Genomic DNA, 14,510 nt, shown 5'->3' on the forward strand with positions numbered 1-14,510 from the left:
TGGGGACCTGCTCTCCCCGGGGCGGGATCGGCCCGAGACTGCGCGCCTGCGTTCGCGCTGCTGCAGTGGGGCGACGCGGACAGACCCGCGTCCGCTCTTGGAGAGCAGCAGTACGGAAACGCGCGCGTTGTTCAAGTGAATCGTTTCCATCGTACGAACTTACTAACTTAACTTACAGATGTACGCAAAGATCTGGTTATCCGGAGAATCACACATATATGCGTATATATTTAATATTTTAACTTAATTTTTTGAGACCTAAGGCCAGGCTGGGTTCTAAGGCGTGGGCTCAAGCGATCCTTCTGTCTCAGCCTTCTCAGAGTGCAGGGATTGCAGGTAGGCCACGACGCTGGCCTTGACGAACCGTTTTTAATTGTTTCTGGCTGCAGGGGGTTAGAAATAAAACGTGGTAGAAGGCGGGAATGTATCACGTCTGAACCCGTGTGAGCCCGCGGCCCACCTGTCCACCCAGGAGAGAATCTGCTGCGGAGAAAGCGGAGGTCCCGCGCCACGGCAGGACCGGCACCCGGATCCTCCCGTGAAGTGTCACCTCTCAATGCTCCCGGGACTCCGCACAGGGCGCAGGGAAGCCCCACCGTAACCCCAAGGCCATTTCACAAACTCCGTGCGCCGCAGGGCCCGTCCAGTCCTCGGGACGCCTCGGGCCGGGTACTCGGAGCCCCGCCGTGGGTCCCCTTGGACGGGGGTCACCGGCAGCTCCGCCGTGCCCTCCGGGAGGCTGCCTCTCCGCCTCCCCGCCGCCCAGCGCCCTCAGGGTGGGCATAGGTTTGCACTCCTGCCCTCCCCGCTGAGGTTCTCATGGCAATTTGCAAAGGCAGCGATCTGAGCGCCACCGAAAAGTCCCCAGTGATTTACAGGGTGAGGCGGCCGAGAGGGTGAGCGAGATCCTCCACCGCCTGTGGCTCCTCGAGGGCGCCCCGCCCCGCCACCTAGCGCCACCGGGAGGAAGCGCACGCCCGGTGCCCGGTCCCACAGGGACTGAGGAGGGAAGCTAATGCAGCGGGGCGACTTAACTGCCTTTACTTAAAGGGGTTTGGAAGTTGGCTAGGAAATGTAGGAAACATCTGGAACATTCGACACACCAATGACCTGCCTTGACCTGGCTATTCCCTAGCATTTAACTCCATGCGTTAGGCACAGGTTCGCAGCGGAAGGTGGTTACAGGGCAGTTAAGATTCCTTTCCACTTCTTTCTCAGCCCTGCTGACCCAAGGTCTTCTCCCTTCAACTCACATTCTGCTCAGGTTTCCTTCAGCCTCAGGTTGGATTTTTTCCTGTGTAGGGCCCGTGGGAAGCCACATCCCTCCCTGAACTGACAGTCCTGCCTTCAGCAGGCACCGTGGATTTATGCAACTTCGCGTTGTCTTTCTTCAGCTGGGTACCCATTTCCTCCACTATTCCTCCCCAGAAGAAATTTAAACACTCCTCATTATCCATTGTCAGGCACAAGTCAAGCTTGGAGCAAGGAGCAAAACCATTAGCAAGACTCCATCCACCAACAGGAGAAGCTAGGACCTTCCAGAGGCTCAGTTGTAGAGGGGGTGCCCATCCCCACAGGTGCACAAGTGCACACACACACACACACACACACACACCATATTCTGTCTACTGTTCTCAGAATGGTTCCCTTCAGGAAGTCATGTTCTGGTAATCCAAATAAAAGAAACATCATTTTCTGGCTCACATTTGAACTGAGAAATCAGATGGCCCCAAATACATCAACACATGTGTAAATGTGCATATTTTGAACCAGCCCTGGACATCAACTCCCAACTTGGTGACTGAGGCTTCTTGCTAAGTTAAGCTCAAATACCTAGATTGCCACAGAGGGAAATGACACGTGTGCTCATGGCTGGAGGATGCAATGTCTTCCTTTAATCCCTTTACCTGTATTCAAGTCTTTATCACTTTATAATAGAGTCTTGGGCAGCTTAAATGACACCTTGAACTCAGACCCCTGCGGTCAAGTCCTCCGCCTTGTCAAAGCCACCAAAGTAGGCTTTACATTCAGACAAAACACTTGGTGTGATTGATCAAAGAAATATAACTTGATTTATGGCATTGGTACTGCTTTATTACCAGCCATATTGTACAGTAGGTCTCAGAAAGATAAAAGCTTGCCACAGAATTAAAAGGGTTTGGTTGATGAAAAGAAAAACATTCGATGAACAAAACATGTCTCAAATATCCAAATTTATTTTATCACTGCTGAACACAGTCTGCAGAAAGGATCAGAATTCCCAGTCTGATATTTTTAAAAACCATACCACAGGGGTAAACCCTAAAAGAAGTGAAATCTAACATTATATAGATTTTCATTTCTAAATACATTATATTACAGAAGGTTAAATATACTACCTCTGTGTACTTACAGCTATAAAAGACACATTAAACCTACCAGTTATAAATAATGTAGCATTTCATATTAAAGACAGTATTGTACACTGAAAGAATAGGAACCCTCTAAGGTACTACAATGAAGGTTAGTGTCTATAGTTTCTTGGGATACTGAAAATTCAGTGTATGAAAATCAAATTCTGTTTGACAAGTTACTGGTAGTGTAAGTGATGTGTTAACTGACGGAGAAAAGAAGGTGAATTGCATACTTTATATCTCTGACTAGGACGATACCCTAATTCATAATACTTTCCTTTATACACACATCAGTTCTGAGTTCTGACCTAGACCTTCACTTTATTATTGTCTCTCCAACTTAATCTTCAAACATAAGCACCATTTTTCCAGTTAGGAAAGTGTTGGTTTAGTAAAGTACCCGAACAACATAACTTGTTTGGTTTTATTTTTTAAGCTATATGGGAATAACTTCAGTTTTCTGAGTGAGAACATGGGAATGGCCCATCGTTTGGATACACAAAAGAGGAAAAGAAAAATTCCTAGCTTGTTAGTAAAAGATCACTTGGATGAAGATCCAGTTCCTCCATGGAATCCAGAAGTTATTTGTTAACTAATCAGAAAGCAATACCAAAGTAAAACTTTTTAAAACAGCAGTCTTTCCAGGTGTGTACACCGTACTAATCTAAAGTGGAGAATGGAACTGGGGAGTAGGGAAAGTATACAGGCTTATTGTGCACCATAATGAAATATGGTAAAATATGTAATTTTAAAAAGTGAGCTGTGGTTCTGACTTTCCAAATGCAGCACTTAAATTATTCTAGGATTTGCTCTGTTGCTGTGCTACCAGAATAGTAGGTCCTCGGCAGCTACAACGATACTAACGATGTTCCCCATGTAAGAAAGTGCCTTGGTTAAGGTGAACTATCACAGAGGTATAGTAAGGTCTTTGGGATGTCCAGTTGGTCAGAGCCCAAAGTCAGTACTGGTTTCAGAATGAATCCCATAGTCAATGTCAATAGGTAGCCCTCCAAAGCTCACACCTGTGCGTGCCCAGGACCTCTGGCACCCTTGCCTGATATGTGCTCCCCAAATCTCCCCCTGTCGCACCCTCAAAATCCTTCTCTTTCTTTTTAATTTAGTGCTAGTCTTTTCCTCTGGAATGGTCTCACCTCTACCTCAGAACTGGGGGGAGCTTGTGTGTACCGGTGACTGTGAGGGGTCCACAGGGGCAGGGCTTGCAGATCATGCACTTTCCAAATTCTCACTGGAGTTGGATTCAGCCAGGGCATCCTGAAGCCCCTGCTCGACATTTGAACAACATTTCTTGTTCACGGAGCCCTGAGTATCTCACTGTCTTTCACACCTGGTCTAAAGGCAACACCAGAAATGGCCAATAGCGCCCTCCCTAGGTGGAACTTCAATTTCACACAACATATGGTCACCCAGAGTTAGGTCAATAAAACAGGAGTGTGAGAAGAAAATAAAACCCAGCTCCGGGGGACTGAAAGTATCCGGAAGAGAGTGTCCCAGGAAGGTCAGTACTGTAGTTCTTCCCTTCAGCAAGTCTGGTCGGCCAAGGGAGGTCTCATGTTTGAGAACCCTCTTTCCTTCAGGGGTTCTTGTCCTCGAGCTTGATGGTGACAGTTTTCACTTCTGTGTATTCAGCTAGGGCATATTCACCTCTGTGAGGATAAAGAAGAGAGCGCTGAAACTGAGCATGTCAACTGGAAGCTTAGGGGAAAGCGTGCTCTTTGAGGAAGTTTGGGATTTGGAGTTTATGCAAAGGGACAAACTGTGATGCCCCATTGGAGGAATGGCTGGAATTGTGATCTCGTTAATAAATTGACCTAAATGAAATGTAACTTTAAATATCAAGTTTTTGGTGAGTGAGTAAGAGTTTGCTTCTGAAGAATGAGGGAAGTTAAAAACCAAACATGAGGCAAATTCTCTGGGACTGGGAGGAGAGGGCCTGGAAGCAGAAATTATTACTCTAGAACATAAGTTTTAGATTGTAACTTGGAGCTGACTGAAGAGACAGAAGAGACCAAGATCCACAGCTACTTATGATGTGGCCAGGGGATCACGGGGACAGAGCGGTGAGGCCTGAAGTTGGCCTTGGAGGGCACAGCTAGGAACCCGCTGTAAGACGAGTGAGGCCAGTCTGGATGCAGGGTGGCCACAGACCTGGATTTGGTGTCCTTGCCATCTCTCCTGTCTGTAGGTCTTACAGGGCCCGGGTGAGCCTTCCCAGGGGTCCTGGTCATTCTCAGGGGAGAATCCATTCCTACAGCCCAGAGGCAGCTTTGGATGGACCGAAATCCTCCTGCAGCACATACTCTGCTTTTACGTGGAAGAAACGAGTGCTCGTTAGGAAAAGAGGTAGAAGGAGAGGTGCCCCTGGAGTCTCAGAACTGGGAAGACCTGAGATAGAATCCTGCCTCGTCCCCAAAAGTGATCCCGAGGCCAGTGTGGACAGCCTTAGCTCCAAACTTGATAGAAATGCAGATGGCCAGGCCTTACTCAGACCTGCTGGGCAGGTGGAGAAAGCATCTTCCACCCCGCAAAGTGTCCATGTCCCACTTCCCTGAACCTGTGAATTTAGGCTGTGGATAGAATTCAAGGGACTCATCGGTTGACCTTGAAATAATGGGATTATCCTGGATTCCCAGTATTCTTGAGAGCAGGGGAAGAAGACAGGAGAGTTTGAGTAAAGTGAGATTGCAGACAGAGCTCAGAGAGCTGCCTCAGTGCTGGCCTTGCAGGTGGAGAAAAGGAGCTGCAGAAGTCAAGGAAGAACCCTCTCCCGACACCCCTGAGTGGAGTACAGCCCTGCTGACACCTTCGTCTTAGCTCAGTGAGACCTGGGTCAGATTTTTGTCCCACAGAAGTACAAAATAACAGACGCATTTTGTGTGGACCACTAATCTTGCAGTAATTTGTTTGGCACAAGAGAAAACAAACACATTGAGTGGATCAGAAATTTCAAGATGACTTTAAGGTCAAGTTGGAGAAACCTCTAGCTGGGCCCCAGGTAAGTTGGTCAAGGTCACTGCCTCGCCCGTGCCTCAGTTTCATCATCTGCGATGTGGGAAAATCACCACCTCCTTACAGTTCTAACACTTAGAGATAACCCTACCATGTGCTAAGTAAAAAGTGAATAGTGGAAAGTAATATCCTTATTTTATTAATCATGTGCCAATGAGGCTTTTAAGTAGTTCTCGAAAACATATAGTTTAAGAACCCAGGATAATCATGACAGACTTATTTTGTAATCTCTTCTAGACATAGCGCGAAACATCAAAGCCATAAGCAGACTACGAAATTCTACTTTTGCAGGACAGATAATCCATTAAAAAAATCCGAGACAAGCTAAAAATAATTTACAACTCTGTGTGAGAAAGAGTGCCATTGCTCTCAACGTACAAAGAGTTCTTAAAACCAACAGGAAGAACACAAGCAACCAGATGGAAAAACTAACAAAGGACATAGGTGGTTTGCAGAAAAAAGAAATACAAATTCCAGTAAGTGTGAAAAGGGTGCTCAGCCTCTCACAGTTAAACAACTGTAAACAAAAACAGTGGGAAGCCTACTTTTCGTGAGACAGTCTATTCAATTCTAGGGATTTATTCTGAAAATAATTCCCCTTAGATACATAAAGATTTACATACAGGGAAGTTCATCAATATGGTCTATAGTAGCAAAGACTGCTTGAAAGTAATTATAAGAGATCACCACTAAAAAGGAGACCCAAAACCCATTCTTGTGAGAAAAAGTCAGTCTTCATTTAATTAAAAAGCAGAAAATAACACACTTGTCTACACCTATTATATGCAGGAAAATGCAAATAAACTTTAAAAGTAAATATATTACGTTGCATTGTAAAAACTCAAAGTTGTTAATGATCAACAATAAAGCAAGCAAATAGAATGTTGCAATCCTATTGAATTAACACATACTAATAAGTCCACAATAAAAATTATTCTTGTAAGAATAACTCCAGGGTTCCCCCTCTTTCTATTTCCACAGTTACCCTGGTTCAACTTCTCACTGTTCTAATTCAACTCAATGCAGCATCTCCTGAATCAGTGCTTGTGCAATCTCATCCTCCTTGCCAATGAAGGCCAACTCTGAGGCCAGCCTCTCTCCCCATAAGTCTCGTCAAAACATCAGGGGAGCAGTGTGGTAGGACATGCCTGTAATCCTAGCATTCTGGGAGCATGAGACAGGAGAATCACAAATTTAAGTCCAGCCTGGGTAACTCAGTGAGACACTGTCTCAAAAAAAAAGGAAGCGGGACTGGAGATGCAGCTCAATGCAAAAGTCCTGGGTTCAATCTCTAGTGCTGGAAGAAAAAAAGAGTATAGAGGAGACGGGGACTGGCAACTGTGTTGTTCACTGCTGTGTGTTCAGAGCCTAGTCATGCCTACAGCATCAAAGATGCCCAAAAAATATTTGCCTAGTGAATGAATGAACAAAATGAATGGACACTGGTGACTTCTAAGAAATGGGTTTCAACTGTGTGGATGTGTTGGTTACTATCTTTTATTATAAAACAAAACAAAGAACTAAGAAAAAAAGTGCCTGGGAAGAAGAGGTTGGGCCCAAAAACAGATCTCAGAAGGGCCCTGGGTGGGTGCCCTGGGAGGGGAAATCCATGGAATTCACCTTGTGGTGCTCCAGCAGACCAAAGAGGAACTTCTTGCAACATGACGACAGCAATTTGAGACAAGAGAAAATGAAAATTGGTTTTTAAGGCAGTGCCCCTATGAATTATTTTTAAATGTTTTATCAAAAGTCTTGGGAAAATACATGCCAAAGGTCCAAAAACAGACATCCAAAAAAGTCCCCTGGTGGCTAACCAGAAGAATAAAATAGGGACTGTGCACAGTGGATTCTCATCCAGCCTTGCTCTGACAGGGCTGCAGGCACTGCTGGGTGGTGGGAAGGGAAGCTGGGGTGAGGAAAGCCTCACAGTGAGTCACCCAAGGAAGCTCATGTCAAGAAGGTTTCAGGTGGACCCCACAATCCTTCCCGCAGCTTCTGCGTTCCCAGCATTTGCCGTGCTTGGCCTCTGGGATGAGGACTGTGCAGCTCTGAGTTCCCCAGCCCTGGCTACCTCACTGCCTGAAGGCAGCAGATCACAGGAAACGAATGACCACACAGGTTTCATTTCAGGTGACTTACAAGAGCCACCTCTGTCCAGCAAGACCCTGGGCTGTCGGAAGTCCAAGGACCAAGTGGCCAGTGGTCTTTCCCGGCTGTCAGTCACAAACTCCCTAGGCTGTGTGTTCATCTGACAACAGCTGTCCCCCCTTAAGGACTGTCATCTGAAGGACATCTCAGCAAATGCTGCTGGAGCCCTGCAGGGCAAGCAGGTATCAGAGGTAACAGAGTGGGCGCAGAGGATGCACGCACAAACACAAACAGGCCACCAGAAGGCAGAAAGAGGCTCCTGCAAAGAATCTTTAAGGCCACGCACTTACTGAAGTTCCCAGAAAGGGAAATCAGTCACAGGAGCGAAGAGGAGACCAAGGGACGCTGGTCACACTGATGTGCAGAGAGGGCTCTGGGGCACCTGCTATGAGTCAGGGGTGGACTCGCGAGAAAGGCGAGGAGGTGCATGCAGACTGGACCACGCAGACTGGCTTAGAGCAGCTCCTGAGCGTGGGGGGAGTCACCCTATTCCCTGACATCATCTTAAAGAATCTGGAGATGGAGCCACCCAAAGTTCTCACCAAGGCCCACACGGAGGGGAAGTGTTTAAAGTATGTCTCCACCAGAAGATGTACAAACAAGTACAAGGTGGTGCATTTGCATACACATGACACACGCTGTTTAAAGAAAAGGAAGGATGTGAGCCCTCAGAAATAGCTAGGAACAGCCCTGGGGTATGTCACAGATGGTTCTCTGGGAGCATTAAGCCTGCAAGATGTTTGTCCACAAAGGCTCGTTAAACCCTAGCAGCACCAGGAAGGACATGGAGGGGAGAAACCAGGGTCCAGCTGGAAAACACAGCATCTCTGCCACCAGGACGTTCCATCCAGTGCTGGGCCTGGGCCAGATGCAAGGAGTCTGTCCGTGAATCCCCATGGATGAGCCATGGAGCCCAGCAGGAGGAGGCTGCTTATGCCTCCTGAGAGGCATTGAGAAGGAAGCTTGGCCGCCCACCACGTGTTCCTGGGTCAGAATCTGTTTCCCTGCTGGGAGCGGAGACACAAGCAGGCAGTGACATCCTACCTCTGGCAAGTAATGCACCTTTCCAGTGCAGTGTCCTTACTCCTCAAGCCTATATCAAAGATCTACTGAATGTCCCTGATGTATGGGTGCTGGGGAGGGCACAGCACTGAGTCTGGAAGTGGCAGGCTGAGGATGAGGGAGGGGAAGGGCAGAGTGGGGGCAGGAGGAGTGAGGGAGGAGCCCCAGAGGGAAGGGGCCACCAGCCTTGGTGACAGCAGCCCTGGACAGAGCAGGGGGTGGGGGACCATCAGGCAGGTGCTCTAATCACTAAGCACCAGCAGGCTGGGAGGGACAGAAGCACTTACAGTTCTCTGCCATTTCCTGACATTTTAAAGCCACCAAATGGAGCCTGTGCATACAGTGCATTGTAGCAGTTGATCCTAGAAGAAAAAAAAGGGAAAACATGCTCACAGTTACCTGGAGAAGACCCAGCTGGACCCTGGGGGTCCAGCTGTTAGGCATCGGATGCATAGTGCTGCCTACCACGTACGTGGCTGTTTGAAAAAATTTTAAGGCAAATCAATCTGCAAGCAGAATTGTGGAAAGAATTAAGTTTGTGAACCAAGGTACCACAGCCATTAAAATACAGTGTGCTCATAGCCTCTGCCTTCTTATTCCTCATGCCAGAAACTAAACTTTGAATATTCTGGTCTAGAGCTTTCCACTGAGATAGGAGTAGGATGAGAAGGCAAGAAAACAGAAGAGAAAATATTATGCGTGAGGGATAAGAATTAGCCTTGAAGTGACACAGACCTGACCTCAAAGTTCTCCTGCTGCCTCAAACCTGTGACCCTCCAATTGCTATTCAAGTTATTTGAGCCTCAATTCATTCATTTTAAAATGAGTACAACAACACGCAATCTGCAGAATTACCGGCAAGGCAGTATTAGCAGCATCCATACTCTGCAGATGAGCATGCACTGATTTAGAATTGGAACCAAAAACAAAGTTGGAGAAGCCTTGCATCCCAGCTGGTCAAGGGCTCAAACCCTGGAGCCGGTTCTGCTACACACGGCTGGGCTTCAAAACCAAGGCTCTGGGTCCTCGATTTCAACCGACCTTGATGGAACAGACCGGGAAAAGGATTGCCTCTGTACTGAACATGCCCAAGTCTTCCCCCTTGTCATCACTCCCCGAACAACAGAGTGTGGTGACTATTTACCTAGCATCCATAATAAGTACCATGAATCATCTAAAGATAAAGTACATGCGCCTAGGTTATGTGTGCATACTATGCTTGTGTGACTATGGGTTTGGGAATCTGCAGTGGGTCCTGGCATCGATCTCTGTGAGTACTGAGGGATGAGCACACTGCTTGCGCGATTTGAGGCAAGTTACTTGGCTTCTCTGTGTCTTGATTTCCTCTCCTGTGAAGTGAGCTGCTTGACCCCATAAGGACCCCCATTTCAGAAGGTGGTCACAAGGACCTAGCAAAGTACTCGAACAGTGTATAATATCCAGTTAAAAGCTCCGTTAGCGGAAGGCTATGAGGCTGTAAGGGAGCCAGTCAGAGCTGAAGCCAAACTCTGCTCACCAGACCGTTCCTGATTCCAAGGCGGAAGCCAGCGTCAGGGCTTTGTCGAGGTTTTTTGTGAACACAGCCGCTGTGAGTCCGTAGTCTGTGCTATTTGCCCTTTTTATCACTTCTTCGATGCTTTTGAACTTCAGTATTGGCTGCACCGGTCCAAAAATCTATGATTAATTTGCAAGAACAGCCGTGAGAGGTATGTTGGGTGGGAATGTAGCTTCAAGAGCAGGTATTTCTTTGGTTTTATGCCTTTTACATACACCCTGAGTCCGTATGTGCCTGGCAACAATGACTGGATAAGAAAGATCACCCAATATTTTTTTTTTTAAAGCTGTGTAATGGATAAAATTGGAAGGGGAGGCTTAAAATGGAACAACAATAACAACAACAAAGAAATGACAACTAAAAATAGTTTGTGTTTCTCATTTCCCATTGTCATCAGGGATTCTGAGAACTCCAGCCTGAGAGCCTTGGGGTGATCCGTGCACGTCGGAATACAGAGAACGGATAATTTTGGAAGGTTATCTCAGAGGGTGTTCGCAGGTAGGGCTGTAGAACCATGTGCTCTGACCTCCTGTGCTTTGCACCAATGAGGATGCTCTAAAAGGCTTCCATAGTAACTCCCCGGGGCTGGGAACAGGACAATCTACCACACAGCAAAGGAAAGACAAGGAAGACTTAAAGGTGTTGGAAAGGGAATCTTGAAAGGAGCTTGTAGTTGACCAACACTGGACGTGATTCTGCCCTACTATGGCTCTGTAAACCCCTCCCCAGGTTCCTTGGGACCTTTTGTCATGGGGATAAACAGCTGCACTTCACGCCACTATGGCAGGGTTAATAACCCTTCAAAATCTCAGGAAGCAAGTTTATAAGACACCTGTACCTGGAAGCCCCCTAGAGTGTGCATTCTTTTATAAAACTCCAAAAGGTCACCTTCTCCCAGGACCTAACCACCCAGCACTGGCCTCTTCTCTTACAAATCCTGTGTAGGAGCCAGATTCCATGTGCTTCATAGTAGAATTGAAAGGCAAAGGTAGATTTACACTCTCATTCTTAAAGATACCCAGGAGGGAAAATGCAATGTGTGTTCTAGCTGAGACGTGATTCTTGAGAATCTGTCATTTAAGGTTGGTCTGGGGAGACCGGAGACAGCCTTGGTTGTGAACCCACAGCAACAGCTCTCCACATCCAGCCGCTTGATGGACTCAGAGGCGGTAGTCCTGTCCCCCTTCTCCCACCCCCGAGAGCAGAAACGAGTGGAAACTGAGCCTTGAACAAACTCTGCGCAGTCCTTGGGGTTTGCCAGAGGCTCACAGCAAGATGGTGCACCGAAGGACCCCAAAGGATAGGGGAAAAGCTCCATGGAAAAGGAAAACCCAGCCCCTCAAAGACTTCTGGGCTCCCTGGGCCCAGGAGGAGAGCAGTTTGGAGGGCCTCTGGGCCACACCTACCTCCTCCTTGGCAATCCGCATGTTGTCAGTCACCTCTGAGAAGACAGTGGGTTTGATGAAGAGTCCCCTGGCTTCCAGGGCTGAGCCTCCACATTCCAGCTTGGCCCCTTCCTTCTTCCCACTCTCAATCAGCTCAAGGATTTTGTCAAACTGTTTTTGATCGATCTGCAAAACATTAAAGGAATTACCACCAGCTTCCTTGTGGCAGTGGCTGCCATCTTACATTTTCAGCACCATCAGCCACCCTGCCCACCCTGTGCTCTTGCCCAGACCCAAGTCATGGAATGAATGTGCCTTGCAGGCAGATATTCCTCTGATGCACAGATGTGAGCAGAAGAGGCACGGGGAGCTATTCCCACCCTCTCCAGGACTGGGGTTCGTTGTTGCTGTGTCTGATTCCATCCTCCATGCTGAAAAGCTGGTCCAGGGTGCACCAAGGTTGGCAGTGGTTGCACTCTTTGTTCCGTCAGTTTTTTTGCATCCTGCTAGGGTTGTTGGACTTAGCAAATAAAAACACTGGATTCCTACTTACACTTGAATCTCAGAGAAACATCAATTTGAACATAAGTACATCCCAAATAGTGTTTGAGATATGTTTCATGTCAAAATGCCAGCAGTCTATCTGAAATTCAGATCTGAGTATTGTGCATTTCACCTGGCAGCCCTGCACCCTGAAACTTGGCTCCATGGATTGGAGGAACAATTACTGGGTTCTCCCTTCAAAGTGCTGAGCAGAAGTGAGCAGGAAAGCTGATCACCTCTCTCAGCAACCCTTGAAACAGCCAAGTGAGCTTCAGGTGGGTGAGGGGCTGTAACTTGGCCAGAGGGGGATCAGCTTATCAGAAAGGCTCCATCTTTGTTACCTCGCCTAAGGGTCTCATCAGCTGGACTGTGCTTTGTGCTACAGTTTAATACCTAGCTGGGGGCCAGCAGTTTAAAGGGTGCCCCTGTGGGAGACTGCTCAATGGATGCAGTGCTCTTCCTGCCCCCTCTACTGGCCTCCATCCTGAAATCCGTGGGAGCCGTTCTTTGTCATGGCCCTGTTGACAATGCTTTTCCTCTTGGGCTAGGAGAGGCAGAACTTTAACAAGATTTACAGTCTCTGAGACTTTTAGATAGGAGAGCTGGTTTCATTTCAACCATGTTAAATAGAAAAGTAAGCAAATCCAATGGTGCATTTGGATAACTGTTTGTCTTCCCCTGAGGGGCAGGCTGGCTTTCTTAAAAGGGGCGGATACAAACCAGGCATGTCACTTGGCTGGCCAACACACGATATATGGATCTAATTTTACTCAATCTGTACCTCACACCTTATTCCAGGAAAAGTCTAAAGAGATCGAAGATACAAGCGTGACAACTGAAACCATAATTTGTCTTTCATGTGGGAGACTGCTCTTACAAACTTGTCTTCTCTATGACTCAAAGTACAGAAGCCAGAAAAAGAAAAGGTTAATAAATTTGAGTATGCTTTTTAAAAAGGGCTGGGGATATAATTCAGTGGTACAGTGCTTGCTTCACATGTGTGAGTCTAGGGGCTCAATACCCAGAAGAAGGAAAGAAGGAGGCAGGCAGACAAAATCATCATAAACAAAGTCATAGGGCAAAACAAGTGAAAAATATTAACAAATCATATCATAGGAAACTGATCATTGTAGCGTGTACGTAAGGCATCTTAGAAGTGACAAAAGTGGCCAACAATATAAGAGAAAAATATGCAAAGCAAATATCCATTTGATTGAAAAAGAAACATAAATGTCTTTTAAACATATGATAATGTATTCTATCTTACACACCTTGGAAGGTAGAATGTATGTTAAATGATATCATTTTTAACTCTCAAATGAACAAGAATTCACATCTGTTGATAATGCTGGAGAGTCAGACAGGCTGTATGACGGTGATGGTATAAATAGGTTCGTCGGCTACAACAGGAGTCCCCAGCCACTGGCCATTGTCCAGTGCCATGCTAAGGCCACACAGCAAGAGGCGAGAGGCAGATGGGTGAGCCAACCTCTATCCACGTTTACAGTCACTCCCATCACTTGAATCACTGCCTGAGTGTCGCCTCCTTGAGATGAGCAGTGACCTTAGATTCTCATAGGAGCCCAAACCCCACTGTGAACTGCACAGGTGAAGGGCCTGGGACATGTACTCTTTTGAATCCTCACAAGAATCACTTCCCTCTCCCTTCCTGAACTCCAACCATGGAAAACGGTCTTCCACGAAATAGTCCCTAGTGCCATACAGGTGGGAACTGCTGCTCCACGGAATGTAATTTGGCAATGCTCACAGAAGCTACAAATGTGTTCCCACTTAGCAACCCTACTTTGAATCTTTCCCATGGACTTTCTTTGAGTGTGCACGTGTGTGTGTGTGTGTGTGTGTGTGTGTGTGTGTGTGTGTGAAATCACCTACTCTGGGGTATTATATGTGTTATGTATGCCCATGTGTTCTTTAGAAGATGTTATTTAAATCCTAGTGACTTTTAACAACAGAACTGTACATGTGTGTGAAAAAGAGAACAAAATAGGTGTCCTCAGACAGGTACAGAAAGCTCTTTGAATTCTTATTAAGCAAAGTAAACAAGATGCAAAATAGTAGAGCTGTCATGGTATCTTTTGCATAAAAACAGGGGGAAATCAGAATGTATGACATATTTGCTTGGATATACATAAAGAAATTTAGAGGGCTGCATTAGAAATTAAGAACATGAGGTACCCATGGTGGGGAAGGGTGAGAGCCAGATGGATTATGGGGGAGGGGTCCCCCCAGGAGTGGGAAATAGATCTGTGTGTGTGTATTTGTGTACCACACTTGAGAATGGCAGCTGCAGGCTTAGGGGTTTGGCTCAGTGGTTCTGCTGCCTGCCTGGCAAGCGCAAGGCCCGAGTTCGATCCCCATACCCAAAAAAAAAAAAAA

The 14,510-nt window shown here is 46.8% G+C and overlaps 1 protein-coding gene across 3 annotated transcripts in view; it reads right to left on the reverse strand.

Moving 5' to 3' along the window:
- Window positions 1-3,517: 3,517 nt before the first annotated feature.
- Aldh1a3 (aldehyde dehydrogenase 1 family member A3) overlaps window positions 3,518-14,510 on the reverse strand; it is a 35,012-nt gene continuing 24,019 nt past the window's right edge. For all 3 annotated transcript variants that reach the window (XM_010611071.2, XM_010611070.2, XM_010611073.1), the window contains 4 exons: window positions 11,592-11,756; window positions 10,147-10,304; window positions 8,918-8,992; window positions 3,518-4,057 (listed from right to left, as the gene is read on the reverse strand). In XM_010611071.2, coding sequence (XP_010609373.1) covers window positions 3,985-4,057; window positions 8,918-8,992; window positions 10,147-10,304; window positions 11,592-11,756 — 471 coding nt within the window. In that variant the 3' untranslated portion in view covers window positions 3,518-3,984. The remainder of the gene's footprint in view (window positions 4,058-8,917; window positions 8,993-10,146; window positions 10,305-11,591; window positions 11,757-14,510) is intronic.

The sequence above is a fragment of the Fukomys damarensis genome, unplaced genomic scaffold, assembly GCF_012274545.1.
Source record: "Fukomys damarensis isolate Sample0158 unplaced genomic scaffold, DMR_v1.0_HiC HiC_scaffold_7, whole genome shotgun sequence".
Taxonomy (NCBI): Eukaryota; Metazoa; Chordata; class Mammalia; order Rodentia; family Bathyergidae; genus Fukomys; species Fukomys damarensis.